The following is an 18,107-nucleotide window of genomic DNA, read 5'->3' as shown; positions in this document are numbered from 1 at the left end:
CTTATAGCTCAGTGGAGTTTGAGTTGCTGAGCTTTTGCTCCCCTCCTTTTGCATCTGAGGAGCAGAGGAGGATGCATTCTCTTTGTCCAGTGCGTGTGCTACGCACCTACATTGAGCGCACTCAGAGTGTGCGTTTATGTGACCAGCTGTTTGTCTGCTTCGCTAATCCAAATAGAGCTCTGTCTCACTGGCATATGGCACCAGAGGTCTTGCTTTGCCCCACGGGGTGAAAGCTCATTCCACCAGGGGGGTGGCAACCTCATGGGCTCTTTTTAAAGGGGTGCCTGTAGCTGATATTTGTGCAGCATCACTGGACACTTTTGCGCGGTTTTATCGGTTGGACGTTACAGCCCCTTTGGTGGCTCATGCTGTCCTTTCTGCTGGGTCTACCGCTCACTAAGGATGTGGTGATGTGTTGTACTGAGTGAATCGACTGAAAGGGAACATGTATGTCTACTTCTGTTCCCTGAAGGAGAGGAACGAGGTACAACACAAGGTGGCCCCACTGAGCAGTTTGGCTCGGTGAAGAGCGGCTATCGAACTGAGGGATGACTGTGATGACAGCGGCTATATGTGCAGGCGGGGCCATGCGCGTGTCATCACACGTCATCTGCCTTAAAGGCATGAATAAAGTTTCTTCAGCCAGGACACGCGAGGGCGTGATATCCCGTACTTATGTGTTGTACCTCGTTCATCTCCTTCAGGGAACAGAAGTTATAGGCATAACTATTCGATTTTCATTGTATCCAGCAGGAGTGAAAGGTCATGTATGGTCATTGGGTTAAACACTGACAGTAAATGAGGGGGAGGTGGACCAGAGACACAAACAGACAGTATTGAAGAACCAATGCTCTTACGGACATTATTAACTTTATCCACGAAGAAATTTAGAAAGTCATCACTCTCAGATTTAGAGGTCACGGGTACTGGGTGGACCACGGGGAAAACAATAGAGTTTATGGTTTCAAATTGCACCTCCAAATTTCTCTTATTTGATGAGATTAGCTGAGCTGAAATATCCTGATCTGGCTGTTTTTATGTTTTCGTGAAGGGAAACCCAAAGTTTCCTAAGGTGGAGCCTGTGAACTTCAGGTTTAGTTGATTTTCCAAAGGCGTTCTACTTTCCTACAGATTCTTCTGACTTTCCTTATGTCATCATTTATCCACGGATGAGCTCTTTCCGGGCAGCAATGACAGACTTCATAGGTGCCACCGAATTTAATATCTCCAGACAATGATTGTTAAAACCCTGAGTAGCAACATCAGCATCAGTGATCGCATGAGGGTCCAACAAATCAGAACATTTCAGAGCAAGCATCATCCGTATCCTGATCGTCCGTATCCTGATCGTCCGCATCCTGATCATCCACGTGCAGGCTGAAATCCCTGATCATTAAGACTTTCTCCAGTTGAATAGTGGAAGATAAAAAGTCTGTAAAATCCTGAATAAAAACACCAGCAGGGTTGAGAGGATGGTAAAATAAAACACAGTAAAGTATATTTGATGAACCAACCGTATGAAGTTGTGACTCAAAGGAGGGGAAAGTCTCAGAGTCCATAACTCTGCAGGACAAACTGTCCCAGTAAACGGTGCCACGTCCACCACCACGATGGTCCAAACGCGGAGTCCCGATGAAGTGACAGCCGACCAGGCAGAGCTCATTAAGGGGGACAAATTCATTCTCTGCTGCCAGGATTCAATGAGAAACATAAATCCAAACTGTTACTGATAAAAAAGTTGTTGTGTTTTTTTGTTTTTTTGGCCGCCTGTCCCGTCTGGTTCTTTTGCCATCAGAATTATTGTCTGAAGGCAAAGAGAGAAGCCCAACGGATTTACTTTACCATCCCTGCCTTGCTGTGTTGGTCCATTTGATTGACCTTTGTTGTTATTATTATTATTTTTTTAACACTTTTTATTTGTTTAGGAACATTTTTATGCAGCAAGATAAAAGAAAAAAAGAAAAAACAGAAACAGTATGAGGTCATGGGAAGATAACATACACCTGTACATACATCTGCACATCCACACATACATACGTCAACAAGTCTGCATTACTAATTCTATGCATCAAAGGGTGCTGCCACAAGCTGTAAAGTCCAGCCATTTTCTCCATCGTCTCCTTCCCAAATCTCCCTGCAGTCGCAGAGTGAAAGTCATACATTCCATCAATTTGACGTCTTCCACTATAGAGGTAAAAAGTGTTACAGTGGGAGGATCTCTACAGAGCCAGCGTTTTGTTATGGCCTTCTTCGCAGAAGCCAAGAGAACTTTCAGAAGGTAAACATCATCTGTAACTAAATCGTCTGTAAAACATCCCAGATACAATGAGGTAAATGTACAAGACACGTGGAATCCCAACACCTCTGTAATTATCTTTATAACTTCCGTCCAGAAGGGTTGTATGAGTGGGCAGGACCAGAATATATGACCGTAATCAGCCACGTCTTCCCCACAATTCCTCCAGCAAAACGCAGGTGTAGCACTGAATTTAGACTTCTGTTTAGGCGTTATGAAATAGCGTATAATGTTCTTCCAGCAGAAGTCCCGCCACATGTTGGATGTTGTTATTATTTATGTTATTTTATTTTCAGTTGTTACAGATGGGACAGACATGACAGGGGGGAGGGAGGGAAACAAAGACAGCGGGGAAGAGGAATAGTGATGAAGGACAAAGAAAAGGGAAAAGAAAAGACGGGGGGCAAAAAAACCACATTTTTATATATATCACCTGGATCACCTGTTGAGAGAAAAAAAGAGAAAATAAGCAAACAAAACCAGCAATATAATAAACACAACACCATCGTGATTGTGTATATAACACTAAATATTATTATTATGCAGCACGTAAGATTTACAGCGCACAGTGTGCTTTGAGGTAGGAGCCAAAAAGGGTGTAGTTATTAAATATTATGTTGTTATGTTATGCCTACTATGTGTTTATGTATGACTTTATTTATTTATTTACATCTGGAAATTTGGAAATCATGACCAACCCTTCTGTGTTTACCACAAGCAGTTGGACTATACTCGTTAAATGTTGCTTTTCTGGTACTGATACTGATACTATCACTGGCACTGGTACTGATACTGGCACGGGTACTGGTACCGATACTGGTGCTAATCCATAACCTAATGATCTCACTTCCTATTATTTCTGGTTGGATGCAGTCAGATCTGTTTTGAGAAGTGTATCTGGCAGTGATCAGGTCCAAAACAAGAGTCAGAGGACTGTTCAGTTGACCTGTGTTCAGACCTGATCGTTCATCCTATCATCCTATCGTTCATAGCATATCTGAGAGTTTCAAAAAGCTTTCAATCATATTAGGATGTTTGCCTTTCTCAGTAAATGTGCAGTGGAGGAACCATTGTACTGAAGGCAAGTCAGAGCTTGTGGTCTTAAGTAGCTGTTCAAAGCTTGGAGATGCCTGGGCTCATTATTCTGTCTCCGTCTGAGTCCTTCCCCACAAAGATCAAACCCGAGGGTGGAGTACTGCTTCTCATTTATCAGGGTGGAGATGATTCACTGCTGGTGAATGCTCCCATTTCTCTGTGTATAATTCATTGTCTGCCAGTGTTTTTCACCTTCATATTGATTTACCCACCTTTAGTGTGATTCATTGGGATACACCACGCCTAATGCTGCCATGTGTTAGCCTCCCTCCCTGTTTCTCCTTCTCTCCATGACCTGATTGGAGTGTTTTCATTTACTAAATTCTGAGTGTGAGAATTGTTCATACGGTTGCTCTTCAGTGTCTCAGTGAACAAAGCCTGATGTATCGATCCTCTGATAGTTTGATCTGCTGTTCGTGCTTTAGATACAAGTGATCCAGTTAGCACAGTACACTCTCCCCTCTTACAAACCTTTAGTCCAGCCATGATTTGATGCTCTGTGCTCAGAATATCACTGTTCTCATATTTCTCCTCTGTGGTGATGCTACCTGCTCAGCAACTTTGTGTTGGGAGCTTTGAGTCGATCAGCTGGGTGTCATTTAAACATTGTTTTGGTAGAAGAACCCAGCTCTGTGAAAGTGGATCCTCTGTACACACGACTCTGCATTGTTGCTTCATCTGACTGCTGAATTATTCATGTTACACAACTTTTAAAAACGTGTGTAGACGGTCAAACTTGCCAGCTTTTCCAGGATTTAAATACACTGTAAACCTTTTTAACAACACTGTAGGAGAACGTCCGCCTATAAACACGTTAATAGATCGATGTGTTTGGTTAGAGCAGGGCGATATGTCCAAAAATATTTATCACGATACACATTTGAGAATTTGTGATAACGATATAACTGACGATATAATTGACACGAGACAAAATACAAAATAAAACTCCACAACTTTATTAGTGCAAAAAAACCCATCAATGTATTTTCACTTAAACAAGCAGCTGTTTTTTATCTGCATTAAAGTTATATAAACATTTAACAGTGCAAATGCAAATTCCTCGCTGACAGTTTAACCAAAAGGCATTTCCAGTGGAGCCGACACATCCTCAGCATAACCATGTATAATATCCACAAAACTTAAAAAGAGGTTAAACACACACAATACGGTAACATTATGTTGAAGCACAGCACGTATCACTCCGCGAGGCTCCGCCTACGACAGCCGTAATGCTCCGACAATCCATCAAGCGGTGCGGCTTCGTAGCTTAGCAAAGTCGTACTAGGCAAGGCAAGGCAAGGCAAATTTATTTGTATAGCACAATTCAACAACAAGGTGATTCAAAGTGCTTTACAGAGACATTAGAAACAAAAACAAATAAAAAGTATGATTTAAAATTGATTAAAACAAGCAAACAAACAAACAAACTAAATACACACATTTCACACCTGTTCGCGCGATCTGAACCCTTATCGTAAGGGGAGCTACCAGTCCTTCTGTGGACGAGCTACTTTCTATTTTAAATTCCCTGAATTTAAAATACTCTCTAGACCCAGTTGGGGAGCTACCCAGAGCTCTAAACCCACTTAACAAACAAACAAACAAACAAACAAAACAGTATGTAAAATCAAAACAGATAAAATCAGAACAGTAGATAAAATCAGTAGTTAATGTAAGTTTTGAAATTTAAGCTTAAAAGTGTGGATTTGGTGCTTTATTCAAATGCAGCTGAGAACAGGTGAGTCTTCAACCTGGATTTAAATAAACTGAGTGTTTCAGCTGATCTGAGGCTTTCTGGGAGTTTGTTCCAGATATAAGGAGCATAAAAGTCGTACTGAAGCATTTGACAGATTTTCGAGCGCCGTGCACATAAAATCGTTTCGAGGTCAGTAAACACAACCAGAGTTCATACATAAGGCACACGGGATTATAAGGGGCTCTGTCGACTTTCAGAAAAATCAAAGGATTGATTTAAAGTGCGCCGTATTTTCCAAACAACGCGGTAATAACGACGGCCCGCTAGCATGCGCTACCAAAAATAGTGCTTTGTTGTGTATCTGACGGACGAAAGCTAAACCAGTTCCACACCAGTGAAGCTGCAGCATTTTTACAAACCAGTTCTGGTTCATGGTTTCATTCAACGATCCACTTTCTCCCTTCTCATTCTCATTCGCTGCCATGCTTTTTCCGCCATGTGCGTATGTAAACAAAGGCACTGTGCATGCACGTTTTACCCATATTCTATCGCAATATTTCATTTTCTTATCATTGCCCAACATTATACCGGTGTTACCGTGAACGGTATGATATGGCCCAGCACTATGTTTGGTCATGCATCAGTATCATGTGTGTTGTCAGTTTATATTTAGTTCTCATACAGTTCAATATAAAAATGTAATATCATGACATGTAGTGTAACCTAATGTAAAAATGCTCTTTAGTTTAGTAAGGCCGTCCTAAATGAGTTAAGCTGTGCTATAATTATCCAGTCATTGGTGCAGATGATCCAAACTGGGCACAGGATCAGTTACAGTTACAGTGGTAAGTACTGCTTCTGACTTTGTTCTTATTTCATGGCTGCTTGGATGTTAACAGCAGGTGAATCAAATAAAAAAGGCCTTTTTAATCCTGACCAGGTAAATGGACTGATGTTCCAAACCTGCATTAAAGCTACTTTATTCCATGCATAGACTTGTCCACATTCATCCTGTGTAATTCTCCTCTTCAGCACCAATCTTGGCATTAGGCTCAGAGGAGTCAAGGATCGAACCACCATCCTCCTGAAAAGGAATCTTCAGTGTATTTTTCCTGTGCACGTGGTTTCAGGATGCCCTCCTGTGACTCAGCTCCACTCTGGTTCTTTTGTTCCATTTACTCACTGGAAATGAGCAGACCACACAGACCTTGCCACTGCTGACCCGTAGCTGTGCACGTGCAGACTTATTACACTGTTAACGTTTGCCTGAAGGATGGAGACTGCACACAAGCCATTTGAAGGAGAAAGTCTGTCTCTGTCCTTGCAGAGCCCACACCTAATCAGTCAGTTCCAAGGCCAGGATTCATGAGAGTTCATTTAAAAAACATCCCTGTGAGCAGATGAAACCTCACCCCCTCCGTCCACTGAGAGGAGAGGACATCACCTCTCCTCTCACTCCCAGCGTGAATAGAACAGATATTCACAGGGACCACGAAGTTTAGAAACCACAGAGCAAAGCAAGGCCTCGACAGTTTCCTGCTGTGCTCTCTGTCACAGCCTCCATTCTGAGACCAACCCTTATAGACGAGGGATAAGGGTGCTGCATTGTTCCACTGATCCTCACAAGCCTGTCACGTCTATTCATTTCCAATGAGAAATGTTTTTTTCCAAGTACTGACTGTCTTCTCCTGTTCCTGTCTCCAGCTGTTTGAGCTGCTCGGCCCAGAGGGGCTGGACATGATCTCAACCCTTCTGCAGCGAAGGGCGGCCATTGTTGACTCCCTCCTCCGCATCCAACCTGACAGGACTGTCTATCCATCAGGTAAGGCCCATGGCAGGCATGTCACCTCAGGGGGGGAAATACTCATGGAAGAATAAGTACTGTGTTCAGTGCGCAGCGTCCTAACATGACTGCATCCTTTGGATTGCATTGCACTGTAGGGACAGTCCTGCACAGTAAAACTAGCCTAAAAGGGAGAAGCTCGTTTGATCGGTGAGGGTTAAACACAGAGTTTCAGATGTCCTTGGTCATAACCTGCAGTTTTAAACGTATCTGAAGTATAAGGTTACACAGGCACCATTGCTCTGCTTGCTGTGACTGACTGTTGGAGTGTTAGCACCACAGGCTAACAACTCTGATGCTGTTGTATGGTGGTATCAGAGGATACTGAGATATTAGCACTGGACCGTAGCACTGTGTAACAAAGTGCTGCAGTATTTCTCTGCATGTGTGGACGGGATGGTTGTTATTTATCTAACCTGCTGTGTGTGTGTGTGTCCAGCTGACTGTGCTTTCCTCGCCATCAGGGAGTGAAGCTGGGCGTGTTTAGACGCTGTTGTCAGATAATGATGATGAGTCTTAGAGACACAGATGATTGGTGCTACATTTGAATCTACAGTAGACCATCTTAGCAGTCTTTCCTAACTTCTTATCATCCAGCATTGTCTGCTTAATGTTCCTGTTGATAACAGTTCACACATTGTTGCATTGAACCTTCATTTCATTCAGCATGCGACTGGTCCGACATGCGACTGGTCCGACATGCAGTGGTAGTCACAGCCCTGACCTGATTCCCTAACAATGACTGAGAACTGAGAGCATTTCTCCGTTTGTCTGTCAGCTTTGTCCGTTTGTGTTTTTAACTTTTCTTAAGGACTTTTAAAAAGTGAGGGAGGTTTTGTTTGTTTTTTTACAAAAATAAATGAACTAAAAAGCTGCCTGCATGGAGACAAACTCCTGGCTTAGTCTGAGGGAGAGTTGAACATGTAGCTGATTATAGTAAAACTATCTGCAGGTTGATTTACCCTTTAAGACCTACCATAGAACCAAGTCCGCCAGAGCTTATAGTATATTCTTACATGCTGTGGAGCCATTTCTGGGAGCATTTCAAGTTGCTATACATCAATACAACCATTACAGCCAAAATTTTAATAATATGTCTGCATTAAGTGCATAGTAATTACATAAATTGCAAAAAAGTGCAATGAATTACAAAAACATTTAAAATCATTTTTGTTTTTTTTAACATATATTTCTAGTTAGAGAAATTTAAGAGGCTTATCCCTCAAAACTGTAAATACAAAAAAGTTGCACAAAATAGTTTCCCACCACAGGAAATTTATTTTAAGTGTCTTCATAGTTTTATTTTTGAAATACACCAATTTTTATATACTGCAGGAAAAACGAAAATAAATATTATAATGCAAATTTGCAAAAAAACAGCATATGCATCAAAATAAACTATTTCCAGCAGAGCAATATGAGTCCTAAGCATCCCAGAAACGACACAGAAAGTCACAAAGCCAAACACAACTTTTAAAAACACCAGTATAGGCTCATGAGGCCCTAATGGTAAAAAACTACATTTCCGCAAAATGACGTCACTTCCGGTTTCGGGCAGGTCATGGCGGACATGCAATAGTTCGCGCTGATGGACGTAGGAAGTGTTACAAACAGCTGATCGGATCGGCAAAGCGTGTTTCTGGAATATTATGTTTTTGTTGCTGCAAGTGCTTTTTATGCAGTTTTTGCAAAGCTTTATGTGGAAGGAAACTGTGACCGAGGACAAGCTGATGGCATCAGATGTAAGTACAACTCCTCCAGTTTCATATGCAAAAAAAATTATTGTGCTAGCTTACGTGGTTGCAGTGCTACCGGGATTTAAAAATAGTTACGCAAAACGAAGCGTGGCCGCCCCGACCGGCTTTAAAGGGTTAAAGCCACCCGTCCACTCTCTTGCATTAATATCTGCAGTGTGCAGGGCTGCTCTGCAAAGGGAGCACAGGGTGTACTCCACTACATTTATTTTAGTTACTAATTAGCATGTCAATCAAACTATAAATAACAAATCAGGACTAGCAGCTGCCAGTGCTAACCCTCAGCCTCCAGGCTGTACAACCGTCAGGTGGCACCAGTCCCTGAAAGTTGTAGAAAACACAATTACCATAATTACCAGTATCAGTTCAAATGGCCAAGTAGGAACACAAAGTCATGATAAATCTATAAAGCACTGAGATACCGTCACTTTGTGTTATTGGCTTTGTTATGGTGAGGACTGCAGCTGGACCATCGGGGGTTTTGACTGATATTCTACTCAAACCTGTTAGCATGTATGCCATAGAGATAACATTGAAGCAGAGTTACTGGAGCGACTAATCAGATGAGCTGTTACGTGTAAGTTCATTTCATCCACCCTAGAAGGTGTGGGTGTTTATGAGAGACACACCTTTTTTTGATCGAGGTCTTTTTATTGAACAAAAAATTGCTTTTAACAACAATTAAAGCAGTATTAACAAACAGCCCTCCCCCCCCCTCCCCAGAACAGTGTAACTAAAACTCAGCCAGAGAAGAAAGAAATAAGATAAAATAAAATTACAGATAAAAAGTAAATAATAACATAAATGAATGCAAGCAAGGGGAAAAAACAAAACACACACACATTAAGCAATAGTATCTGGATTTAAACTTTCAAAGTAAGTTAGAAAAGGTTTCCGTATGTCATAAAATGTCCGAGCCGAACCTTTTACAGTGTAGCCGATCTTTTCCAGCTGAGTATTGTACATGACATCCTTAACCCAGTGCCCATAGACAGATGGAAGTGGCTCTTTCCATTTCAATAAGATCAACCTACGGCCAAAAGAGTGCAAGAAGATCAGAGTGTGATTCAGAAAGACTGGCATCACCCCAAAAATGGCCATAAATGGACAGGCTGTAATTGGAATGCCACATATCTTGGACATGGTTTCAAATATACTTTTCCAAAAGCTACCCAATTTTGGACAAGTCCAAAACATGTGAAGTACAGAAGCAGGCTGTTGTCTACACCGGTCACATGTGGGGTCAAACCCATCCTTGATTTTGCTCAATCTAGTTTTAGACCAGTGGAGACGGTGAACCACTTTAAACTGAATCACCACATGCTGGAGGCAGGTAGATGATGAAAACATCCTATTGATGATCCTATGCCAAGTCTGGGCCATCCTCTTCCCCATTGTTCCCTAAGAGATTGCAGTGTGGACAGCTTATAATTACTTAACAGCTCATAAACATCACTTATAACCCGCTTGGCGTCCAGTTTAAGATCAAAAACATCATCCAAAAGAGACGGAGGTGGACAGGACGGAAAGCACTCAGTATTAGAAGCAACAAAGTTCCCAAGTTGTAGATACCTGAAAAAATGTGACTGAGGGATCTTGAACTTAGTCACCAATTGTCCAAGTGAACAGAAGATATTGTCTGTGAGAAGAGCATTCATTGAACTTACTCCAAGCTTTGTCCATTTGTTAAATGCCTCGTCCGTTAAGGATGGAGAGAACAGGCAATGTCTATGCGGTGGTGCAATAAGGGAGAGTTCAGCCTGTTTAAAGTGAGCTGGTACCATAATGTCAGTGAATGGATGACGAGAGGGTTTGTGGTAAAGCTGGAGACAGGTCCTGCCAGGGCTAATCTGGCACACAGCAAAGACAGCAGGGAGGATTCACTGCTCCAGTGCTACCCATGATAATTAACTACCATGAACTTTTACCCAGTACAATCATCCCTTATATTAGATGCCCAGTAATACAACAAAAAATTTAGAAGTGCTAAGCCCCCTGTGCACCACGGTCTGTTTCAGACTAGGTGGCTTTTGTTCCAAATGAAGGAAGAAATTTGACTATTCAGATTGTTAAAGAAAGACTTGGTTAAAAAATTGGAAGACATTGGAAAAAATACAGAAATTTAGGAAATATACTCATCTTGATGATATTTATTCTACCACCCAGCGAAAGAGGCAAGGACTCCCACTTTCCAAAATCCTCTTTTAGCTAAGACAATAAAGGAGGATAATTCGTTTTATACAAGTCTTTGGTTCTGTGTCACCCAAATATTTAGTTATAGCTGGGTTTGAAAGGTGCTAAAATAGACGAAAATGCCCCAGTTGTCGTTCCTATAGGCATTGCCCCGCTCTTCCCAAAATTCACCTTGTATCCAGAAATTGTCCCAAATTCCTTAAGTATATCCAAAAGTTTAGGGAGGCTATTTGGAAATAAACAAAAACAAACAAAACCCCGTGAGGAAATCAGTACAGTCAAAGCTTCACTCTGGTGACCCTGGCGGGTGATTGGCCTGATGTGGTAACCACAAATGATTATCAATATCAATTGAAATAATAAATTTAATTCAGTTTCAATTTTATTTACACAGCATCAAATCACAACAACAGTCGCCTCAAGGCGCTTTATACTGTACAGTAGACCCTACAATAATAGATACAGAGAAAAAGCCAACAATCATATGACCCCCTATGAGCAGCACTTTGGCAACAGTGGGAAGGAAAAACTCCCTTTTAACAGGAAGAAACCTCCAGCAGAACCAGGCTCAGGGAGGGGCGGGGCCATCTGCTGTGATTGGTTGGGGTGAGAGAAGGAAGACAGGATAAAGACATGCTGTGGAAGAGAGACAGAGGTTAATAACAGATATGATTCAATGCAGAGAGGTCTGTTAATACATAGTAAGTGAAGAAGAGACACCCAGTGCATCATGGGAATCCCCGGCAGCTGTTGCAGCATAACTAAGGGAGGATTCAGGGTCACCTGGTCCAGCCCTAACTATATGCTTTAGCAAAAAGGAAAGTTTGAAGCCTAATCTTGAAAGTAGAGATAGTGTCTACCTTTAAGATTAAGCTTCAAACTTTTGTGATTAAAAAATCCTACGCGCCCGGTCGTCCCTGAAATACTCGTGTCACCAGAGGCAAACATCATTTCTGCTTTCTCATTAGAGACCAAACGGTGATTATTCTCAGGGATTCGTCAGAGCTCTGTGTGAACACATCTTCTTATCATGGTCATTCTGACCACAAACTGCAGCCGTCGTGTCAGGAAGGAGTGTGGAAAGCTTTCACCACTTCAGCTCTGGCCTGCACAGTCACAGCAACGTTACGGCACAAAGGTTATTATCATGGTGAAAACTCAGCTTCGGAAAAACCTGGAAAACCAAAAAATGAATGAAAAATGATTCATGAATGGGAGCGCGGTTCCCAAATTAAAAGTGTCAGAGGTTGTCAGGAGCCTACATGATGATGGTGTGGTTTAAAGGAGCCTACGCCACCTGCAGCTGTCACATTCACTAAACTGGTGTCTCACACTGATGTTAAGGTCAGCAGATGGTTTCACTGAAACAGCACCATTAATATAAGAGATAAGATAAGATAGAACTTTATTAATCCCTCGGGTGGGTTCCTCTGGGAAATTCGATTTCCAAAAAGCACAGCACCGACAGAAGTTACAGAATATTATATACACACACACACACACACACACACACACACACACACACACACACACACACACACACACACACACACACATAAATACAGAGACAATATAAATAAAATATACAAAGGGGATAAATAGAATAAATAGGAATAAAAAATAAAAATACAAGTGAATTGCACATTTCAAGTATTGAGTCTATTGCACTGTTGACTATTTACAAAAGGTATTGCACAGTGAGGTGAAGAGGCACTACAGCTTAGTTGTTCCCCCCTCCTTTGTCCTCCTGTTTCCCCTCCCTCTCCCCTCCAGAGAGGAGTTAAACAGTCTGATGGCGTGTGGGACAAAGGAGTTTTTAAGTCTGTTAGTTCTTGTCTTTGGGAGAAGCAACCTGTAGACATATATAAACCAGTGGACACAGCCATGTTCAGTCTACCTCTCACACACTGAGAAGAGACGTGTTAGTTTCACTTCAATAACAGTCTGACAGCAGGTGTGCAAAATATCTGTCAGTCACCTCACATTTAGATGACGTGTAAATGTTCAGAAGCAAAGCTGTAGTGAAATGCTGCCAACCCACAGCTGGGACAGTGGTGGTGTTGCTGGACCCCACTGGTGGGCTGATGTAAGCCACTGTACTTGGACAGTAACAGAACAGCTCGTTAGCGTGAAAACGTTTCAGTTGTGATTTTGGTCACACCCATGCGCTGTTTCACACGTCAGCCAATTTCGAAGAAGTCCCGATCAGCGTCGAGAAATTGGACTCGCCAGACAGCTTTTGAGATTACTGTTGCCTTGACAACTGAGGGTGAAATCAGGAGGGGTTAAAAAAGGCTGATTAAATTTTCCACTATTTGCATGCCATCAAGAAGAGTGGGATTTAGTGCGAATGCCTGTCTCTTGCTGATTAGCTTTTTAAATTCCAGTTTGGCACTTGCATGTTTATCAGAGCAGATTCTCTCGGTGGCTCCTCTCCACGTGTCAGCGGCTGATTCTAGGCTCCCGTGGGCAGTGGAAACATCTGCCTGTTCCTGCTGTCTCCGTGTACAGGGAGGAACACGGGAGGAACACGGGAGGAACTGCCTGCCGGGCCGCTAACGTTTACAAGGCTGCAGTGTTTAACGGAAGGAAAGAACGTGGCAGAGGGTCACATCCTAGTTGGATGCTTGCAGGGTCGTTAATGACAAAGTAACTTGTTATTACAGCAGATAACATTTAACATGGATACATATGATAACCTTCTGTTTCAGGCCTCACTGATTAGAAACAGCTGATAGGACCACGTGGTCTGTGCTGGGTTTGAGAAACCTGAAGTTGAGTAAGGACATTATGTTCTCCACATTGGTTGCTGAGATGGGGACACATCATCGAGGCGAGGAAAGGTCCAAGCACCTGTACATACCCAGAGGTAGCCTGCCTTTGAGCATGTCTGTACAGATGTAGTACAGCAGGTGTCCACAGGATGTAGGAAGCTGTCTCTCTGACAACCTTAGAAAGAAGGCGATGATGCTCGTGTTGCTCTGACAAGCTCCCACAGGCGTCCTCGGGCCATAACCAGAACAGAAGCTCACAGACGACCGTGTGACAGCGAGCAGACACGAGCTCGGCTGATTCGGGGATGTTTGCATCATTCTCCATGTAAGCAAGCCCAGCAAGAAAACAACATGAATGTCTGCTACTCGTTTCTGCACAGTCACGTTTCCATTGAATGACTCTGTGACTGCAGGAATGTTTAGCTGGCACAAATGTTCGTGCTGCAGGCAAACACATATCAGCCCGTATGGAAAAGATATTTATAAATCTTCTAACGTTTGTGTCTGTCGTGTGTGAAACTTGTATGAAAAGCATACGAGAGTGAAAACAGATATAAGATCCCTTGAAAAATTATATAAATGAAACGTGTATGTTTTGGATACTTCCTAAAACAATATGTGAAAGTGATGAGAAACGAGTAAGTCATATATGAGTCACTATATGAAACAGGCCACATGTCATGCACGTCTTTTATGAGTTTTTTCTATTTCTTTTCCATGTGGCAGGTTTCCACTCATCATCTAATGTCCATTTGTTAGGTCTGGGTAACGTCTTAGACTCTTCTCTTCTAATAAGTACAAATCTACATGACTTTACTAAGACCAGGGATACAGAACTGTGTCGCTCACATGCATGCACTCAGACCCACTAGTTAATATAATCAGTACCCAGAGGACACACGAGGACACGGGGAAGCCCAACACTTTCATTTACACTCCGACAGCTCAGAAATGAAAATGCTTTGAATGTTTTCATGAACGGTGAAGTGATGATCTGTCCTGCAGTCGTTCATCAGCCGTCTGAGGCTCTGTCCTAACAGTGGCGTGGAGTTCGCTGTGTGTGTTTGACAGTGTCGTGTTTCGGTCCTTCAAAAACAACAAGATTGTCATAGAAATGTGAATGTGTGAGTGTAAAGGACTCGCCCTGCTTTGACACTGCTCCAAAGGAACATTACAAATGTAAAATGGATTTAGCTTTTTCATCCATGAATCTCTTTCAGACAGGCACTGCATGTCAGAGCTACCATACAGTACCACCAAACCCAAAAGCTGGTAATGACCACAAGCACCACTGTTTGTGTGAAACACCCTGATCTGTCTCGCTGACGCTCTTCAGCACAATTATAGCTCTGTGATCGCTCGGGAAATGAGTCCTCGAAACCTGGAGTCACTGCTAGAGACATATAACCAGGCACGATAGCTCCCAGAGAGAGGGCCAATAAAGGACGGGGGATGGTGCAAAGAGGATGACGAGGAGGTGGGAGGGTGAGAGTGACAGGAGGAGGGGGGCTGTTAGAGTGCAGGGGGGCTGTGCAGCAGGTAGAGCCGCTAGGTGAGATAAAAAAGAAATCATTCAGTCAATCAGCCCGGGCCGTGGTGCAATCATGAGATCTCATCTGCTTTCAAGAGCAATTCTGCCTTTATTGAGCTGTTGTGTCTCAAACAGGGAGGCTGCAGCGGCCAAGCTTAACCCGTGCACTGCCAGATAGAGCTGTCACCACACACTAATAAAGTATTCCTACCTGACTTCAGCGTGCTGCTGAGAACTAACGATGAGCTGTTTCCTTCAGATCTCAGCCTCAAGGTCAGCGCTGAAGTGACCAAGCCCACCTACGGGTGCCAGGTGACCATCCAATCAGAGCAGGAGAAACAAATGCTAAAGATGTATCGAAGGGAGGAGAAGAAAGAGAGGAAGAGATTCAAAGGAGGCGATGAGGGTGACTCTACGGATGCTCTCCTGACCTTTGACCCCAGAGAGATGAGAGCCCAGCGGTACGTCGTCTCTACAAACCTCATCTTAGTGTCTGTGTGTCTTTGTTGTGTGCCCACCTGGGCTCTCAGGTGTGTGTGACTGGCAGCCTCCTGCATTTTTCATGACGGCTTCAAAAAAGCAAAGCTGCTTTTCTTTGGGGGGGGGCTGGAGGGGGGCAGGAAGATCCTTCCAAAAGTTTAATCTCAGAGGGTAAAAAAGCAGCGATCTGTTTAATTAAAATGTTAGCGTGTGCAGATCCAGCGCAGTGTGAAGACAAAGATTAGCCCCTTTATAAAGCCTCACATCTTTGCCTCTTCACTGGGCTCATCCATCACAGGTTTGTTTCCACAGCTGTGGATCAAGATGAGGGCCGGGCCGTGGATCTGACACTGTGCCAATTTAAATGTTAAAGCTCTGTTTACTGTCTTACTGTTGTACGTGTGGCTCGGTGCAGAGAGCAGGCCCTGCTGACTGCCCGCCACGAACCTGTGCTGAGCAGAGACAGGGTCTACGAGCGGATCCGATATCCCAACGTCTACGACAACCTCGCAGAGGCCACGAAGACGGCTGCGTTTGTGGGAGGAGCCAGGGTGAGGCTGATTTTACTGTGCTGCACTCTCTGCCTCTGATGTGTGACATGACCCACAGGTTTAAAGTGCGCGTGCTCTGTGCTTCGTTTTTCCTTTTCTTACTGTTCTGGAGGAAGGCTAAATCATTTATCTGTGCAGCGGGGATAATCCCATCTTAACATTGTGTGATAACATCATTCTTGCTGCTTCATTGCATTTTACACTGTGGGAGATGGCTCTCACGAAGTCTGAGCCCGTGTCAGAGTGTAGAATCACTTTAGTGGCTGTCAGGCTGCTGAACGAATCACAGAGAAGAAACACAGTGTGACCATCTCACGGCGTGGGTCTGTGACCACGACACAGTGCTGAGAACCATCACAGGAAATAGTCTCTGGGCTCAGGACGCATGTGTCTGTGCAGCAGCAGGTCTCCTTAATCACTGGCTTCTGCTGCTCGGTAAATGAATGAACGTGTGTGAGAAAAGTGATTAAGCCTGAAGAACATCTGGAACTAAAGGCTCAGCGATCAGCTTGAGCTGTCGGGCAGAAGGAAACGTTTCATATGACCGAACCAGCTGACTGCTTCATGAAGCATGTTTCCTCCATCAGCTGGTAGAAGCTGTTCCTCTGCACAGACAGGACGTAGGTTCACTGATGATGGTCAGAGATGGGGCGCTCTAGTGTAGAAAGCTGAGCTCGTGTACTCGTGAACCTGTAAGTCAGACGCTTCCACAGTGGCTTCATTTCCCATGTGACAGTTACTGGAGTCGGTCAGGTGGGCTCTTTTTCTCTTGACTGATTTATACGTGGAATAAATGTATAGGCACTGACTTGATGTTCATATTTAGTCTTTATTATCATCAGTGACAGTTTCAACGTGGTTATGTTAGACTCTGTAGTCACATAGAGAACATGCTACAGACCCAGTCTGGGCTCAACATCCTGTGTTGTGTTATGGACCCAGGCTCCTCTGTGCTGTTCATCTCTAACTCCCACTTAACTCCAAATACCAAGTACACTCTGCTCATAGTGTTTTGCGTTTTGGCAGTGGGGAAACTAAACGTATTGCTTCAGATTCACAGTGTTCAAATTCCTGTTAAATGTTCTGTGTCTTATGAAGCGCCTTGAGGCGACTTTTGTTGTGATTTGGCGCTATATAAATAAAATTGAATTGAATTGAATTGAAATATTGTGTCAAACCTTTTCTTCTGTTTGGTCGTTCAGATGCTGCTGCCCGAGGGAATCCGCAGAGAAAACTGTAAGATGTACGAAGAAGTGGAGATCCCACCCAATGAGCCCATGCCTGTTGGGTTTGAAGAAAAGCCCGTCTACATCTCTGAAATAGACGAGGTAGGAGCTGCTGTGTGCTTAGATCTGATCTGTTTGCGGGGACCAACAGCCAGCTGTGGGGACAAACGCCCCGCCCCCACAGGTCTGAAGCCATGTTTGAGGCTCACAGTGGTTTTAGTGTCAGGGTTCAGTTTATGTTCAATAGTCCTCACTAAGATATGAAAACGTGTGTGTGTGTGTGTGTGTGTGTGTGTGTGTGTGTGTGTGTGTGTGTGTGTGTGCATTAAAAACCATGAGAATGTTAATATGGAGAATATTGACCATAACCACAATGCTTACTGGAAACCCCCCCACCTCCACATGTCCCACATATGTACACTACAGGTCCTTCCACAGCAGCCACAGTCACAGCAGCACTCCAGGTCACTTCTATCTTCTTTCAGTTCAGACTGGGTGAACTGGTCTATCTCCAGCTTAAGTTCACACTGTTTACTTTCCCAGCATTTACTCTGTCTTGTGTCTGTGATCACCTTCTTGATATTAGTCTTATAATTATAGACGCAGCTTTCTGTTTGAGAGTACGATTCCACATTCATGACGTTTGGTTAGTTGGTGATCGAATGTTG

At 43.4% G+C, this 18,107-nt stretch overlaps 1 protein-coding gene across 8 annotated transcripts in view; it reads left to right on the top strand.

Moving 5' to 3' along the window:
• ascc3 (activating signal cointegrator 1 complex subunit 3) overlaps nucleotides 1-18,107 on the top strand; it is a 153,694-nt gene that overhangs the window by 18,340 nt on the left and 117,247 nt on the right. For 7 of the 8 annotated variants that reach the window (XM_080895959.1, XM_080895962.1, XM_080895958.1 and 4 more), the window contains 4 exons: nucleotides 6,792-6,909; nucleotides 15,442-15,643; nucleotides 16,078-16,213; nucleotides 17,416-17,541. In XM_080895959.1, the coding sequence (XP_080752085.1) occupies nucleotides 6,792-6,909; nucleotides 15,442-15,643; nucleotides 16,078-16,213; nucleotides 17,416-17,541 (582 nt within the window). Of the gene's footprint in view, nucleotides 1-6,791; nucleotides 6,910-15,441; nucleotides 15,644-16,077; nucleotides 16,214-17,415; nucleotides 17,542-18,107 lie in introns of those variants that run through there. The other variant, XM_080895964.1, reaches the window with a different exon arrangement.

Source organism: Rhamphochromis sp. 'chilingali' (genome assembly GCF_963969265.1).
Source record: "Rhamphochromis sp. 'chilingali' genome assembly, chromosome: 11".
Lineage (NCBI taxonomy): Eukaryota > Metazoa > Chordata > Actinopteri > Cichliformes > Cichlidae > Rhamphochromis > Rhamphochromis sp. 'chilingali'.
The sequence above is the reverse complement of the archived record's forward strand: the minus strand, read 5'-3'. Positions and strand labels throughout refer to the sequence as shown.